This window comes from Erpetoichthys calabaricus, chromosome 18, assembly GCF_900747795.2.
Source record: "Erpetoichthys calabaricus chromosome 18, fErpCal1.3, whole genome shotgun sequence".
In the NCBI taxonomy this organism is placed as follows: Eukaryota; Metazoa; Chordata; class Cladistia; order Polypteriformes; family Polypteridae; genus Erpetoichthys; species Erpetoichthys calabaricus.
The window spans coordinates 25,177,430-25,192,142 of NC_041411.2; the positions used below are offsets into that span (position 1 = coordinate 25,177,430).

Sequence of the window (14,713 nt, forward strand, 5' to 3'; positions counted from 1 at the left end):
GAACATTCAAACTGCACTAAAATAGCAAGGTACTGTAGAGTAAGTAGTGGGGTCTTGTTTGAGATGGAGATAATCGTCTTCACATTTCTTCCTCCTGGTTGAAACTTAGACAAAATAGCAGAAGTATAGGGAGCGCACTTTTTTTTAACTTAATACTATATATGACGCATATGCACAGGAAGGGTGGTAAGTTCAAGTGGTAAGACAGGCACATGTGGATGATAATTTAGTGACATTGGAAGAATCATTGCAGCAGTCTGAATAAAAAACACTTGGCTCGGAAAGCCTTTTTTCTTCCCACAAGGGGTATAATTTCAGGACGCATCCAGGTGTATATATATTGGAACCTCATCTTTTGCAGCATGGAGGGTGATTACATTAGGAGTTCAACCCATGCAACACTTCTGGGTCAGTTCTGATCAGGGTTTTTTTTTTTAAATAAGTAAAATTACCCTAAATTTCATCTGTTCGGGATGAAACTTCATGACTTTTCGTCTTTAACCCTAATTAACGAACAGAAAAAAAAAATTAAACACCACATTGTTTGAACACCTTCAAAAAAGCTTTTACATTGATAGGTCAACTGTAAAGTATTATATATGTAAGAAGTAGAAATGTTAGGCTTGAATACACAATGGGATGTCTGAAACTTCAATGTACACCTCATGAGAGGCATGATGGACTTATCACCATCCACATCCAGACAGTGTACTGAAGTGATCAACAAAGCCAATAAATAGTGTGTTAGGAGATTTATATATATATATATATATATATATATATATATATATATATATATATATATATATATATATTGGGAGGTTATGCTAAAGTTATATAGTACACTCATGAAGTCTCACTTGGAGTACTGTGTTCAGCTTTGGTCTCCATATTACATAAAAGACAAAATAGCACTAGAGAAAGTTCAGAGATGAGCAACTATGGCTGATTTTAGAACCATGCAAGAAGTATGCGCTGTGAGGGGAGACTGAAGAAGCTGAACCTTTTCAGTTTAAGTAAATGTAATTTACTTGATTGATTGATGTGTTTAAAATTAGGAAAGGAATAAGTAAAGTAGATCTCAGTTGTTAGTTTAAAATAAGTCCTGCAACAAGAACAACGACAGAGTTGGAAAGTGCAGATTTCACACAAATGTTATAAAGCTTTTATCACGCAAAGAACCATACACACATAAAATAAATGATCAAGTGGTGTGGTGGAGAGTAGGGCTTTGGGGACCTTCAAATCACGACATGATGTTACTTTGGAAAATCTCAGTGAACAGGACAGATAAGTTTGTTGGGCTAAATGTCCTGTTCTCGTCACAACTTTTCTAACATTTTAATTTAAATATATCTTTTGGGTCAGTTTTTTATACATTATTTACTTTATTCTAATTTCAGTGGAAAATACGTTTTTTCTTTCCTTTTTTTAATGCACAATCCATACAAACATCCTACATGTAATCTTTTCAGCCCCGGAATGTGAAGGTTACAAAAGGTTAAAAAGTTTCCAAACATCACATTGTTGCAAAATTGCTCCTTATTTTAAACCATGTCATTTTTGACCCTCCATATGTTTTAGTGATTTACTCTCCATTAAGGGTACTAAATTTTAGGTTTACAACCCATAAAATCCTAAATGTCATCTGCTCTAAAACTCAGGATAATCGTTACTAGAGGTTATGAAGATCAATCAAGAGGTTTGGTATGAAAAATCTGATCTGCTGGGCACCTAAAAGAGGGTGTCAAAAATCAAACCAAAAAAGACCCATAAGTTACAGTCTCTGAAGACATTGTAAGATTAAATCTCTCTGGCTAGTTTTTCCCCATGTATTGCTTGTGAGGCTCTTCCCTTACAAGTGCATCTATGACCGGCACTGCATTAGGTCTGACAGCATGTCCTCTTTTCCCTACAAAATTTTAACAGCACCGCTTTGGTCCATCATGCTATAGCATTAAAAAAAACTCAAACTAGAATAACATCACATACTTCTGAAAAAGAGCAAAAGGTACCCTTTTCAAATCCCAATTAAATTGTTCACAATACTGAGGCCTAAGTTTATTATAGCGCCCATTTAGCATTACTCTTTTTCTGAAAACAGTTAATCATGTATTAAGAGTATAAACACAAGTGGATTTTATCCAATACAGTGGTGTGAAAAACTATTTGCCCCCTTCCTGATTTCTTACTCTTTTGCATGTTTGTCACACAAAATGTTTCTGATCATCAAACACATTTAACCATTAGTCAAATATAACACAAGTAAACACAAAATGCAGTTTTTAAATGATGGTTTTTATTATTTAGGGAGAAAAAAAATCCAAACCTACATGGCCCTGTGTGAAAAAGTAATTGCCCCCTTGTTAAAAAATAACCTAACTGTGGTGTATCACACCTGAGCTCAATTTCCGTAGCCACCCCCAGGCCTGATTACTGCCACACCTGTTTCAATCAAGAAATCACTTAAATAGGAGCTGCCTGACACAGAGAAGTAGACCAAAAGCACCTCAAAAGCTAGACATCATGCCAAGATCCAAAGAAATTCAGGAACAAATGAGAACAGAAGTAATTGAGATCTATCAGTCTGGTAAAGGTTATAAAGCCATTTCTAAAGCTTTGGGACTCCAGCGAACCACAGTGAGAGCCATTATCCACAAATGGCAAAAACATGGAACAGTGGTGAACCTTCCCAGGAGTGGCCGGCCGACCAAAATTACCCCAAGAGCGCAGAGACGACTCATCCGAGAGGTCACAAAAGACCCCAGGACAACGTCTAAAGAACTGCAGGCCTCACTTGCCTCAATTAAGGTCAGTGTTCACGACTCCACCATAAGAAAGAGACTGGGCAAAAACGGCCTGCATGGCAGATTTCCAAGACGCAAACCACTGTTAAGCAAAAAGAACATTAGGGCTCGTCTCAATTTTGCTAAAAAACATCTCAATGATTGCCAAGACTTTTGGGAAAATACCTTGTGGACTGATGAGTCAAAAGTTGAACTTTTTGGAAGGCAAATGTCCCGTTACATCTGGCGTAAAAGGAACACAGCATTTCAGAAAAAGAACATCATACCAACAGTAAAATATGGTGGTGGTAGTAGTGTGATGGTCTGGGGTTGTTTTGCTGTTTCAGGACCTGGAAGGCTTGCTGTGATAGATGGAACCATGAATTCTACTGTCTACCAAAAAATCCTGGAGGAGAATGTCCGGCCATCTGTTCGTCAACTCAAGCTGAAGCGATCTTGGGTGCTGCAACAGGACAATGACCCAAAACACACCAGCAAATCCACCTCTGAATGGCTGAAGAAAAACAAAATGAAGACTTTGGAGTGGCCTAGTCAAAGTCCTGACCTGAATCCAATTGAGATGCTATGGCATGACCTTAAAAAGGCGGTTCATGCTAGAAAACCCTCAAATAAAGCTGAATTACAACAATTTTGCAAAGATGAGTGGGCCAAAATTCCTCCAGAGCGCTGTAAAAGACTCATTGCAAGTTATCGCAAACGCTTGATTGCAGTTATTGCTGCTAAGGGTGGCCCAACCAGTTATTAGGTTCAGGGGGCAATTACTTTTTCACACAGGGCCATGTAGGTTTGGATTTTTTTTTTCTCCCTAAATAATAAAAACCACCATTTACAAACTGCATTTTGTGTTTACTTGTGTTATATTTGACTAATGGTTAAATGTGTTTGATGATCAGAAACATTTTGTGTGACAAACATGCAAAAGAATAAGAAATCAGGAAGGGGGCAAATAGTTTTTCACACCACTGTATATCTACCATTAGAAATTTTTGAAAAACTACTACTGAACATAGTTTAAGAATGACAATTTTTTTGTTTTTTTCCCTTCATTTTTTGCTATATGCTGCGTGCATTGGCTCCAAATCCCCAACACCTAGAAACAGCAGTAGGTGGGTTCAGCAAATAAATGAGTGGTGATACCTTTTGTTGGGACTCCAATCCAGTTCAAGTAACGTGTTAACTTTTTGGAGATGTAGGTTTTTCCCCTTGCAGGAAGTCCCACTGTCACAATCAGTGTTGGGCAGTTGGTCATGCAAACTATAAGGGAAAAAAAAAAATATATATACATATATATAAATGAACTCAAATTAATACATTTTTAAACAAAACAAAAACATTTTGATGTTACAAACACATTACTAATAGAGCTGAAAGCCTACACACGAACTTGTTACGTCAAAAGGAGGCCCTGACAGATTTGGTCTTGGACACATCATGCGATTTAATATGAACAATAAATAATAACATGAGACATACAGCAGAAAGCTGATTAAAAACTGAGCAACTTGTCAAAAAGTAGGGGGATTAAAAACAAAAATGAGACATCTAAAATATAAGTAAACTGAAATGCAAACGTGAACACAAGTCAGGAGAAGGAACACAGGAGGGTAATGGAGGCAAAGAGAACAGATGAAGGAGAGCTCGACTACATTCAACTGAATTCAATTAATCAGTGGAGCTATGATAAATATTCACCTATCTGACTCACCTGTGCATATGTACCCCATAATAATTCACCTATCTGACTCACCTGTGCATATGTACCCCATAATATTTGTTTCCAAGTGTACAGGATTCTTACTGTTAATCATTACCCACTTGCCCAAATGAAATGCAACAAAGGCCATTTTTACCACACTCACTTGGTTTATTTTTCTTATTTTATTTACTTCTCTTTATCATTTTTTAGATGATAATTTTAACTTTTTGTTTAGATTTCACAAAATAAGCTGTTATTTCTAGCAACTCTTCTGGAAGAAATCTTTTTTGTCACTTTCTGAAAGACATCAATAACCCTCTTTAGCTTTACTTAAGCTAATTACAGCCAGCTGCCACGACTATAGTATGTAATAACATGCCCATCTGTTCACTCCCATACCAATCCCCCACACCAATCTTCACAGCACATTATGGGATGATTGTATTTGGGGAAACACATAGAACATACTTGACAGTATTGGCTATACAGAGCCCTTCCAACGTCTGCCCTCACTGCAGCCTAAACAGTCTAATCATTTATAGCACCCCATCATACCCTCCACTCCATTACTACAGCACTGCACTTGCCACGTATCCCAGATATCCAGAGTGCTTACTGAATCATTGGAGGAGCGCTATATCACATACAGTGACTCACCAGCACAGTTCCATACACTGATGCACCATGAACACAAGGCCACTTGTGTGTTGATGATACTCCACAGAGTGATCTGTGATGCCATCCTTTGACAGCGTTGTCCAAGACAAGCATATGAGACACTTTAGATGAAAAATACAAATATAAAAATGACCCTGACCCCAGCTCTCAGCACTCGAAAGGTATAAGTGGTGGCTCTGAGGCTAGGGATGTGCACTGGCAATCGGAAGGTTGCCGGTTCGAATCCCGTAAATGCCAATAGGGACTCTGCTCTGTTGGGACCTTGAGCAAGACCCTTAACCTGCAATTGCTGAGCGCTTTGAGTAGTGAGAAAAGCGCTATATAAATGCAAAGAAATATTATTATTATTATAACCCATTTAACTAGAGATGCTCACACAAATTAGAACAAAGGCTATTTTGCTTCAAGTAGATTCTAGTAATGGAGGACAGCTGCCACTTCTCAGCCAATCTGGAAGCAGAAAACAAAATTCTAAATGACACAAAATATTGAAAGCATTTTGGAGGAGGATTATTCACCAGTGTCACTATACAAGCACCAGCATTGCAACAGCTTTGTCATGGTGTGAACAAGTCATGTGGTTCCAGGCAGTGGTCTTTCTTTTATGACCAAAAGCTTCTAGAATGACTAGAGCTCTGTCCTCTTGGTGACATCATAATATTTGGATGTTTTCCAGAACTGGCAGCTCAAAAAGGATGAGTTGCGGCCAGGTCCTTCAGCACTTTTAAAAATGCACTGATCGCTTTAGCAGATTGTTTTAAGGGTGTATGTGCCTAACAAAACAAAAAAAAAAACAGTTTATGCTCACAAATGTAACAAACAATACTCCATTTTTTAACCAATTTAAGCAACAGTTCTGGTCACCGTTCATCATTTGTACAAAGCTGAACAAAGTCTCTGTTACCTTAAAGTGCCCAGATTTCTTTCCACATACAAACATGTACTGCATACAGGTTTATAGAGTTATTATCACATATATGTTAGTTAGTAACATTCATTAGTCACACCGGTCACTAACTGGAGTTCCATAAACTTATGTCAAATGTTAATGTGATGAACTTTAGCTATTCTCAACACTATAATGAAAAAGCAGGTACCTAAAATGGATTGATCTTGAAAAAAAGAGTCGAATAAGTGAAAGCTGCCGGCTGAAGTGGGCCTCATATACCATGACAGACGGAGTATGGCATCACATCACCCTTTCTTTGAGGGAAAAGAGGTGATCAGAGAACAGCGAGGAGGATTCAAAATGGCCACTTCTGTGCAGTTCAAACAGGAACAACTCAGGCCTGGTTAGAGTTGTGGATTAAACGGAAGACACCTATACATTTCAAGGCACAGCAACGTTAACGTGTACTATTACTTTATCGTAGGTAATGCCTTTCCACAGTAAGCACCATCTTATAGCAGTTTATAGACACACCTGACTTGATTCCACACACTATAAAGTGAGAATTGAAAGATTAACAACTCTGGTTTTGGTCACACTGTGAAAGCTGCCACCAGGAAAGGCACGAGCTGTTCCTTGAAGTTCCAAGATGCGTTAGCACAAGCTATCTGAAGTGAAAGCGATTTCCAGGAGATGTACTTTCATGTGTACAGAGTTATGAAAATGGTTTATTTGAATGTCTGACCGACATTCAACACCACTTTCAAGAATGCAATGCAATGTACAACTTCCATTTTACTTAATATAAAATAAAATTGCATTTGGCTATGCAAAAACTTCCAAACTATCTAAACAACAGGATTCCAAAACCTTGCTTTTTCTAAGAAGCACATAACCAGAATGACAAATACAAGCTTGGCATAATTTATTTGCAGAGCAAATCAGTGCAAGTTCATTTTTGATTCCCACTCCATCCTATGAGTATCAAATCATGGCGGACTTTAAAATGTTCAAGCAAACACAACTCTTGTTTGAACAAAAGCCCCTGACAAGACAAAGACTACTGTTCCCTTTGGCTGGGATTAACCATCCCACTTGCTTGGCAGGCAGCATGGTCTCGCAGCTAAGGCGCTGACCTGGAAAACACAAGATCTCGGGGTTCTAATACGGAGTCTGAATGAGGCCACAAGCCAGACACGTTATCTGACACCAATGACTATATAAACCATCAGGAAGGTGTGCTTTGTGAATGTATTACCACGAAAGCTATGATGTAAAGATCAGCCGATTTAATTAAAAAAGGGGAAGCAAAAGAGCCAGGGATTTTCCTGTCAAGTACTTTGCAACAGAGTGCCCCTCAACTGTATACAGCCATGATATGTGTTAGCAAATTAATAAGCATGCCGTTACCTCTGATAAGTCACCATTTTTATTCTAATGAGAGATTGAGTCAGCTTGAAGCAGCGAGTTTGTCAACACTAACTTGATATCATTTCAGCTACAATGCGCAGTTCCAGTGTTGGCTCTGGTTGGCTAAAGTCAGCCTGCAACAATGAGCATGTGAACTCTTAACTTGAAATCATTTCAGCTACAAAGTTCAATATGGATGATGGCACAATTCCAACACTGGCTCCAGTTTTCTTTCCACATCACAAAGATGTCAATGTTAGGTTAATTGGCATTTCTAAATTCTCTTCATGCGAGGGTGGGTGTTTGCAATTAGGCACAAAGATGAAGTGGAGTCCTGGTGTTGCCAGGATAAGCTCCAGCAGATTTGAAAATCATCTGCATGCATATATTTTTAGCTAGTCCTAAAACATTCATGTCTCCCCAGTACTTTTAGATGATGGTTCTTAAAAATGCAGTGGTGGTAGGCAGTCTGCTGGAAGTCAGTGAGATGCATTTTATGAGCCAACTGTGCAAAAGAAGCCACCAAGAGATGATCTGCAGAAGTTAGTGTTGCTCTGTCACTTAGGCCGAGATGAAAAGTGGATTCAGCATAATCTCCAAGGTATATAAAAAAGCAAGATGTGTATGGATGATGTTCCGGGATCTTTTATTTTATGCTGGATTTTTAGGGGACCTATTCATTTCTGAATGAAAATATTTTCCCAGGCTGTATAATGAGTTGAAAACAGTAAATGAGGGATATGTGGTCAGAGAAAGGGCAACATTAATCAAAGGTAGACAGGACAGACATAAAAATGTTTACAATGATGCGTGGAGCTTCACAGAATAAAGAAGAATATGAATGAGCATTTGAGGGAGCAAACTGCTGTGGAATTGATAAGTTTTGGTACCTTGGAAGAAATGTGAAGAATGACACAGGAAAAGCCATAATGTAACAGACAGAATGTGGTGGAGGATATAGGCTCTTTGAAAATATAGAGTAATGGCACAAACAACTACTGGCACCATATGAATTAAATGCTATTGATTGAGAACTTACACTCTAATGGTGACCAAAAGGGAAATCCAGAACAATAGGATAACTTCAGTAAACAAAGACAATGGCCATTAAGATGGCTATTACTATTGCTGTGCATGGCTACAATAATTTTAATTAGAACCTAGGGCCATTGTGGCACCATAGTCAAGTCATAGTCAGGTATAGGCTAGCAGAGGTTCAAAGGTAAGGTGTGGTTCCTGTGTTCTCACAAGATCCAGTCCATTCCAGGCAAGCATTTCAGACCCATATGTGGATTACAAAGAAGTCCTGCCCATTTCATCAACAGCATAGGTATAATCTGACTTTTTACTGAACCATGCCTAATAACCATTAGTCCATCCAAAAAGGCAGATAATGGAAAATGTTATTTGGACACAAGCTTTCCCCATGTATCTAAATTTAGCTTCAAGTTGCCAATGAAACCGAGAAAAAACATCAAAGAGCTGAGTAAGTCCTGAGGAGTGGTGTACCTCATGAAATTAATGATCTGGTTAATTATAAAATGTCCACAATCTTGGCAAATGTCACCCCACGTGTTTATCGCTATTTACGTCAGTAAGGTGAAGTAATAACATCTAAAGAACTGGACTGAAAAATTAGCAAGATAAACTCCAGTCTGCTAGTTATGATGCAACATTTAACTCTTGATGGCTAGGAGGCTGCCCATTGCGAACTCTGCTTCTGCACCAGAACTCAGCAGCAGAACCAATCCAAGATCTAACAAAGCCAATGTAAACTGGCAAGCACTGTGTATGTTTCCTACTAAATCCTGAACATCTCCAAAGTGAAAGTGAGAAGTCGTTACGTGACACGAGGAAAAGTGCTTCTTTCAGAACTACGCAATCATCCGCACTCCAGCAGAAACACTCCATCACATGCCGGGGAAGGTTACTGCAAACAAGACTTGTCAGGTATTTAGTACTGTGGGCACCTGCAATACCACCACCCTCGCGTGAGCAGAACGAAGTTTAAAAGTAGGAACAGAAGATCCTGGCAGACTACGCCTTCATTTCCAATCAATACACGCAAGTAAAAAAATTCTGCCGTGGCTTTGGCATTAAAGCAGATGCCAATTAGGTACAATGTCAGACAAGTCAGCTAGGCATGATCAGAAAACACATCAGCAGGTAAAAGTGTCACTTCGCATCGAAACACGAGCCCAGTGTTTCTCAAACGTAGTGAACATATACAAATTCATGGGAACACTAGATAAACGAGTCTTAATACTCCGGGCACGCTATGCCAGACGCGATGTTAAGCAGTACCCGGCACACTAGAGCGAGACCGGCGTGCAAAACGGATGCTAGCTCGCCAGCGTCCCGCAGCGCTACTTTACCGGTAAACCCGAGTGCAACAACAACGCGGACAGATCAGCACGCTCGCTCACCCCTCCTTTGCGAGATGTGCCGCTCTGGATGCCCATTTTTACAAGGCATCCAGATCTTCTTCAAAGGATTCTGCGTTAGCTCCCGCGGTGACGCTGCCATGGTGAGCGCAGCTTCTTTGTGTGGAGCAGCCCGCACTGCTCCTCTCCGCAGTACCTCGTCTTCTACGTAGTCTCGGCCAGCTCTCGGACTGGAGCAAGTCGGCTGAGCTGACTCGTGACGTCACGACAAGGTGGTACCGTACTGCTAGTAGCGAAGGACAAATACCGTAAAGAGTATAAACAAAGCGCAACTGAGACGAACATTGGTGTTCCGATCCAGCAAGGACATGTATATCAGAGAATTCAGTTAATTTGAACACAAAATTAACATTTCATAAAAAAAACCTCACTCCATCAATTTTCATCACGGCTTTTCAGAGAGATGTTTTCTTTTCTACATAAACGGTGTATGTTTTACGATTGTATTAATCACCAAATATTGACACCCCATGCTTTACAACTAAAAAATATTTGAATATTAGCTAAAGTGAAAAGCGAAACGATTACTTCCCAAGAGAAAAGTTTGATTTACAAGGTATTTTGTGCAGTATAATTTTAAGGAACAAAAGAATTATATACATTAAACAGGCCTGCTTTAAAAAGAATGGCATTTTGGTCTTTTCTTTATTAAGCTTTTTCAACATCTAATGCTTGATTTACATTTTTAATTAACTATTCTAGACCCATGCGAGGTCCTTTGCAGGAATGGTCACTGCTTTGTATCTGTCCACCACTTGCACCAGGGACACGATGTTGAGAGAATGAAAATTAATGAATCAAAATGCTGACACTGTGTGGCTCAGTTTGGGTTACAGTATCTAGTCTGTATATACATGAATATAAATATCCACGGCAGGATCCTTCCTTATTACAAAGAGCATTACATTATTAACTTTAGTCGATCACCTGAAACGCCCTTTCTCACTTCCACGTGTCAATTTCGGGAGTGGTTTTCGATCCACACAGCAGGCTTGGTTTTCAGTTTGTCACAAAGCAAGTCATTTGATTAACTTAATCTAGTGTACAACGATGTTCAAAATCTGTTGTGAATGATTAGTGTAACATTAACGAACATATAAAAACATATAACTGCATTACGAATACCACGAAGTACAAACAGCCGGAACAGAAGAGGTTAAAAAAAAAACTGTTGGGTCACGTCACGAGATTCAGATAAAGGCAGTCTTCACGTGAGAGACGCATGGGCCGTGCCTGATTAATTCGCAACAGCCAATAATCGTGGCGGAGCAGCGAGTGCACCAATCACGAGGGTGCGTCCGATCCAATCGCCATAGCCTAATTGTGAGGCGGAGTGGGGATTGCGCCAATAGCCTATCTGGAGCGTTTTTTTGTTCTCATGAACTGAACAAGAAAACAGCATGAAATAATACGAGACAGGAAGATGGCAAAGTAGAGAAGGCCCTTTGGGCCCCCCAAAGCAGGTTTCTCGTACTCACCCGCCGAGAAAGCCGTTGATTTGCGTGACTCGCTGGAGGTGAGCTCATAGCGAAATGAATAATAAATGTTTAATTTTACATTGGGCCACCAAGAGCTTGTGCAATCAAAAAGTAAATGACACAGCAAATACAAGTACAATTTAGTTTCAGACGATCCACCAACTCATAAACAAATAAAAATTGTGGTTCTAACAGAAACAAGAATGTGGCATTGACAGGCACTTGGGGCTTAGAATTGACTTTTCGTGGATGCTGAACAATATATGCATTTTAATGAAACGCCCAGGAAAAGACGGTAGTGTCCAGCGGAGGGTATATGCTGTCAGGGCCGTCTTAACAGCATTATAGGCCCCCGGGCAAAGCAGTGCACTGGGGCCCCTACCTACGCAACCACTTACAGGAATAAAAATGTAAATGGTCAATAAAAATAAAATTAAACATGGAGTATTTATTGTATTGGTACTTCCAACAAAATCAGTGTTCAAACATTAAAAACATACTGTACAGCAAAGATTAATCAACAAGTCACAACATACATAGATTAGCATGGGGTCCCTGGGCAAAGCGTGCCCATGTGTTAAGATGGCCCTGTATGCTGTACAGTGAAAAAGTAACTACATCCCATGGATTGTTGTTTTTTTTTTAAACATATATGGACATATCAAGATTTAATCTTTGTATAAACTGTATTTATTGATGAACAAGATATAACAATCATGCCACATTAAACAAATGAAAATTTCACACCTTGGTAAAGAAAGTACACCCTTACATTTACCACTCCCTTGGATTCCTAAAATTAGAATTCAGTGTACCAGATGAGGTGTGAATGATTAGAAGGTTATTCGAGAGGATCTTGTCTGAATCTGTCTCATTTAAACCTGAGACATCTGGTTTGGTTTTCTCTCTGTTGATGAGGTGACAGCTACTGCCATGCCTAACTGAATGAGCTCTCTGGGACCTTCATAAAGAAGGTTATAGATGCCTGCAAGTCTGGGAGGAGATTTTAAAAAATTTCTAAACAATTGGAAATCAACCATTCCACTGTCCAGATAATCATCTACAAGTAGATAAGAGTTCATACAACTGCCAACTTGTCCGGGCCAGGCATCCCTGCAAGTTCAGCCCAAGAACAGAATGAGATGCTGAAAGACATCTCCAAGATGTCTAGAATTTCACTGTGGGACCTCCAGGCAGCTCTTGCCATAGTTGATGTCAAAGTGCACCAGTCTACCATTAAAAAGAGGCTAGACGAATTAGATCTACTTGAGAGGTGTGTCAGGAGGAAACCTTTACTGTCCAGAAAGAACAGCAGGGCAAGACTAAAGTTTGGTCATGAACACCTAGACAATGAGCAGCACTTCTGGAACAATGTGCTCTGGACACACAAGACAAAGATAATTATTTGGCCACAGTACCAGAAGACATGTTAGGTGAAAATCAAAGATAGCATTTAACCAGAACCTGATACCAGCTGTAAAACATGGTTGGTTGGTGGAAATGTCCTGATCTGGTGCTGCTTTGCTGCATCAAGATCTGGGTAGTTTATTATCATAAAACCTACTGTGAGTTCTTCAAGGATATTGTTAGACCATCTGTCAGACTGAAGCTCAAGTGAAAATGGACCTTGCAGCATGACAATGATCCGATATGGACAAAATTATTGGGACAAACTTGTTAATTATTGAATTCAGGTGTTTCAATCAGACCCTTTGACACGGGTATAAAATCAGGGCCCTAGCTCGTGCAGTCTCCATTTACAAAATGGATCTGAAGAGCTCAGTGACTCCAAGTGTGATGCCACCTTTGCAATAAGATGGTTCGTAAAATTGTATCCTTGCTGGATATTCCACGGTCAACTGTAAGTGGTATTATTGGAAAGTGGAAGAATTTAGGAACAAGAGCAACTCAGACACAAAGCTGAAGACCATGTAAAGTCACGGAGCGGGGTCAACGACTGCTAAGGTTCATGGAGTGTAAAAGTTACCTACGCTCTGCTGATTCCATAGCTGAAGAATTCCAAACTTCCACTGGCATTAATGTAAGGACAGAAACTGTGCGGTGGGAGCTCCATGGAATGGGTTTCCATGGTCGCGTAGCATCGGATGGAATGGTGGAAACGTGTTTTATGGAGTTACGAATCATGCTTCTCTATTTGGCAGTCAGATGAGCGAGTCTGGGTTTGGTGGATGCCAGAAGAACGTTACCTGCCTGACTACATTGTGCCAACTGTGAAGTTTGGTGAAGGCACTCTTGCTCACACCTTAAAAAGATTTGCCACGCAGTCTCATACACAAACATCTCTGGGATGTATGAGTAATATTAGAGTACCTGGAGGAAGCCCACATAGACAAATTAGGTTCAAGTTCATCGTCATGTAGACATGGTACAATAAGATTCTTACATGACTCCTCAGAATGGTGACAAGTAATATACCAATAAATCTCTAAAACTACGTACAGTACCTAGTATTAACATATATTCAATGGTGTGTGTGTGAACATGTGTACTGTTTGATAATATTAGATTGGCTGTTCAGTAACCTTGTGATGTGAATAGAAATTCTTGAGTGTTTTATTAAAAAACAATCCAAACAGTTAAAAAAAAAAAAAATCAAGCCCTGGCTTAGGAAGAAGAGGTTCTGTGTCCCAGAATAGCCAAGCCAAGACCCTGACCAGAATCCCATTGGAGTGCTGTGGCAGTACTTGAAGTGGACTGTTAATGGAAGAGACGTCCTTCAAACCTGTCAGAGCTGGTGGGAGTTGTGTAAATAAGGGCTCATTTATACTTCACGCTCAGAACGCGTACGCGCCCGCATCATGGCCGCCACGCGTTCTGAGCGTTCATTTGATGCGTCCTCTGAGCAGGTCCTCAGAAATTAACGCGACGCGTGTGCATGTTGCAGTACCAGCAAAAAATCGGGGGGCGCAGTGTGCTAAAAGTTGGAATGTGACGTCAGAGTCTCTGTTTACTATCTACATGTGACAGAAAGCCACTTTGCGGATCCTACAAGATCGGTGTGCGTGCTTCGATATTTGATAAATGGTTCGATGTGGTGAAGCAAAATGCCGACATACAGATGTATTCATGGTGCTTTTATATTCAAGCGTCGCATATTACCGATTGTAATGACACGATACATTTTAAAATTCTCACATACCGTCTTCTGTGGCATCTTTTTTTCTAGGGCTTCCTCTGCTCCTGACAGCAGCGAATCGCCAGCAATAGATCGCCACACTGAGCACATTAAATGTATGATATTCCAACTCTCTGCACATTTAGAATCCTTAGATTTATACTTGATATCACTT

At 39.8% G+C, this 14,713-nt stretch overlaps 1 protein-coding gene across 4 annotated transcripts in view; it reads right to left on the reverse strand.

Moving 5' to 3' along the window:
- pfkfb4b (6-phosphofructo-2-kinase/fructose-2,6-biphosphatase 4b) overlaps positions 1-14,713 on the reverse strand; it is an 85,613-nt gene that overhangs the window by 33,969 nt on the left and 36,931 nt on the right. For 2 of the 4 annotated variants that reach the window (XM_051921393.1, XM_028825036.2), the window contains exons 1-2: positions 9,907-10,090; positions 3,945-4,061 (exon numbers count right to left, since the gene is read on the reverse strand). In XM_051921393.1, coding sequence (XP_051777353.1) covers positions 3,945-4,061; positions 9,907-10,006 — 217 coding nt within the window. In that variant the 5' untranslated portion in view covers positions 10,007-10,090. Of the gene's footprint in view, positions 1-3,944; positions 4,062-9,906; positions 10,092-14,713 lie in introns of those variants that run through there. The other 2 variants (XM_051921391.1, XM_051921392.1) reach the window with 2 other exon arrangements.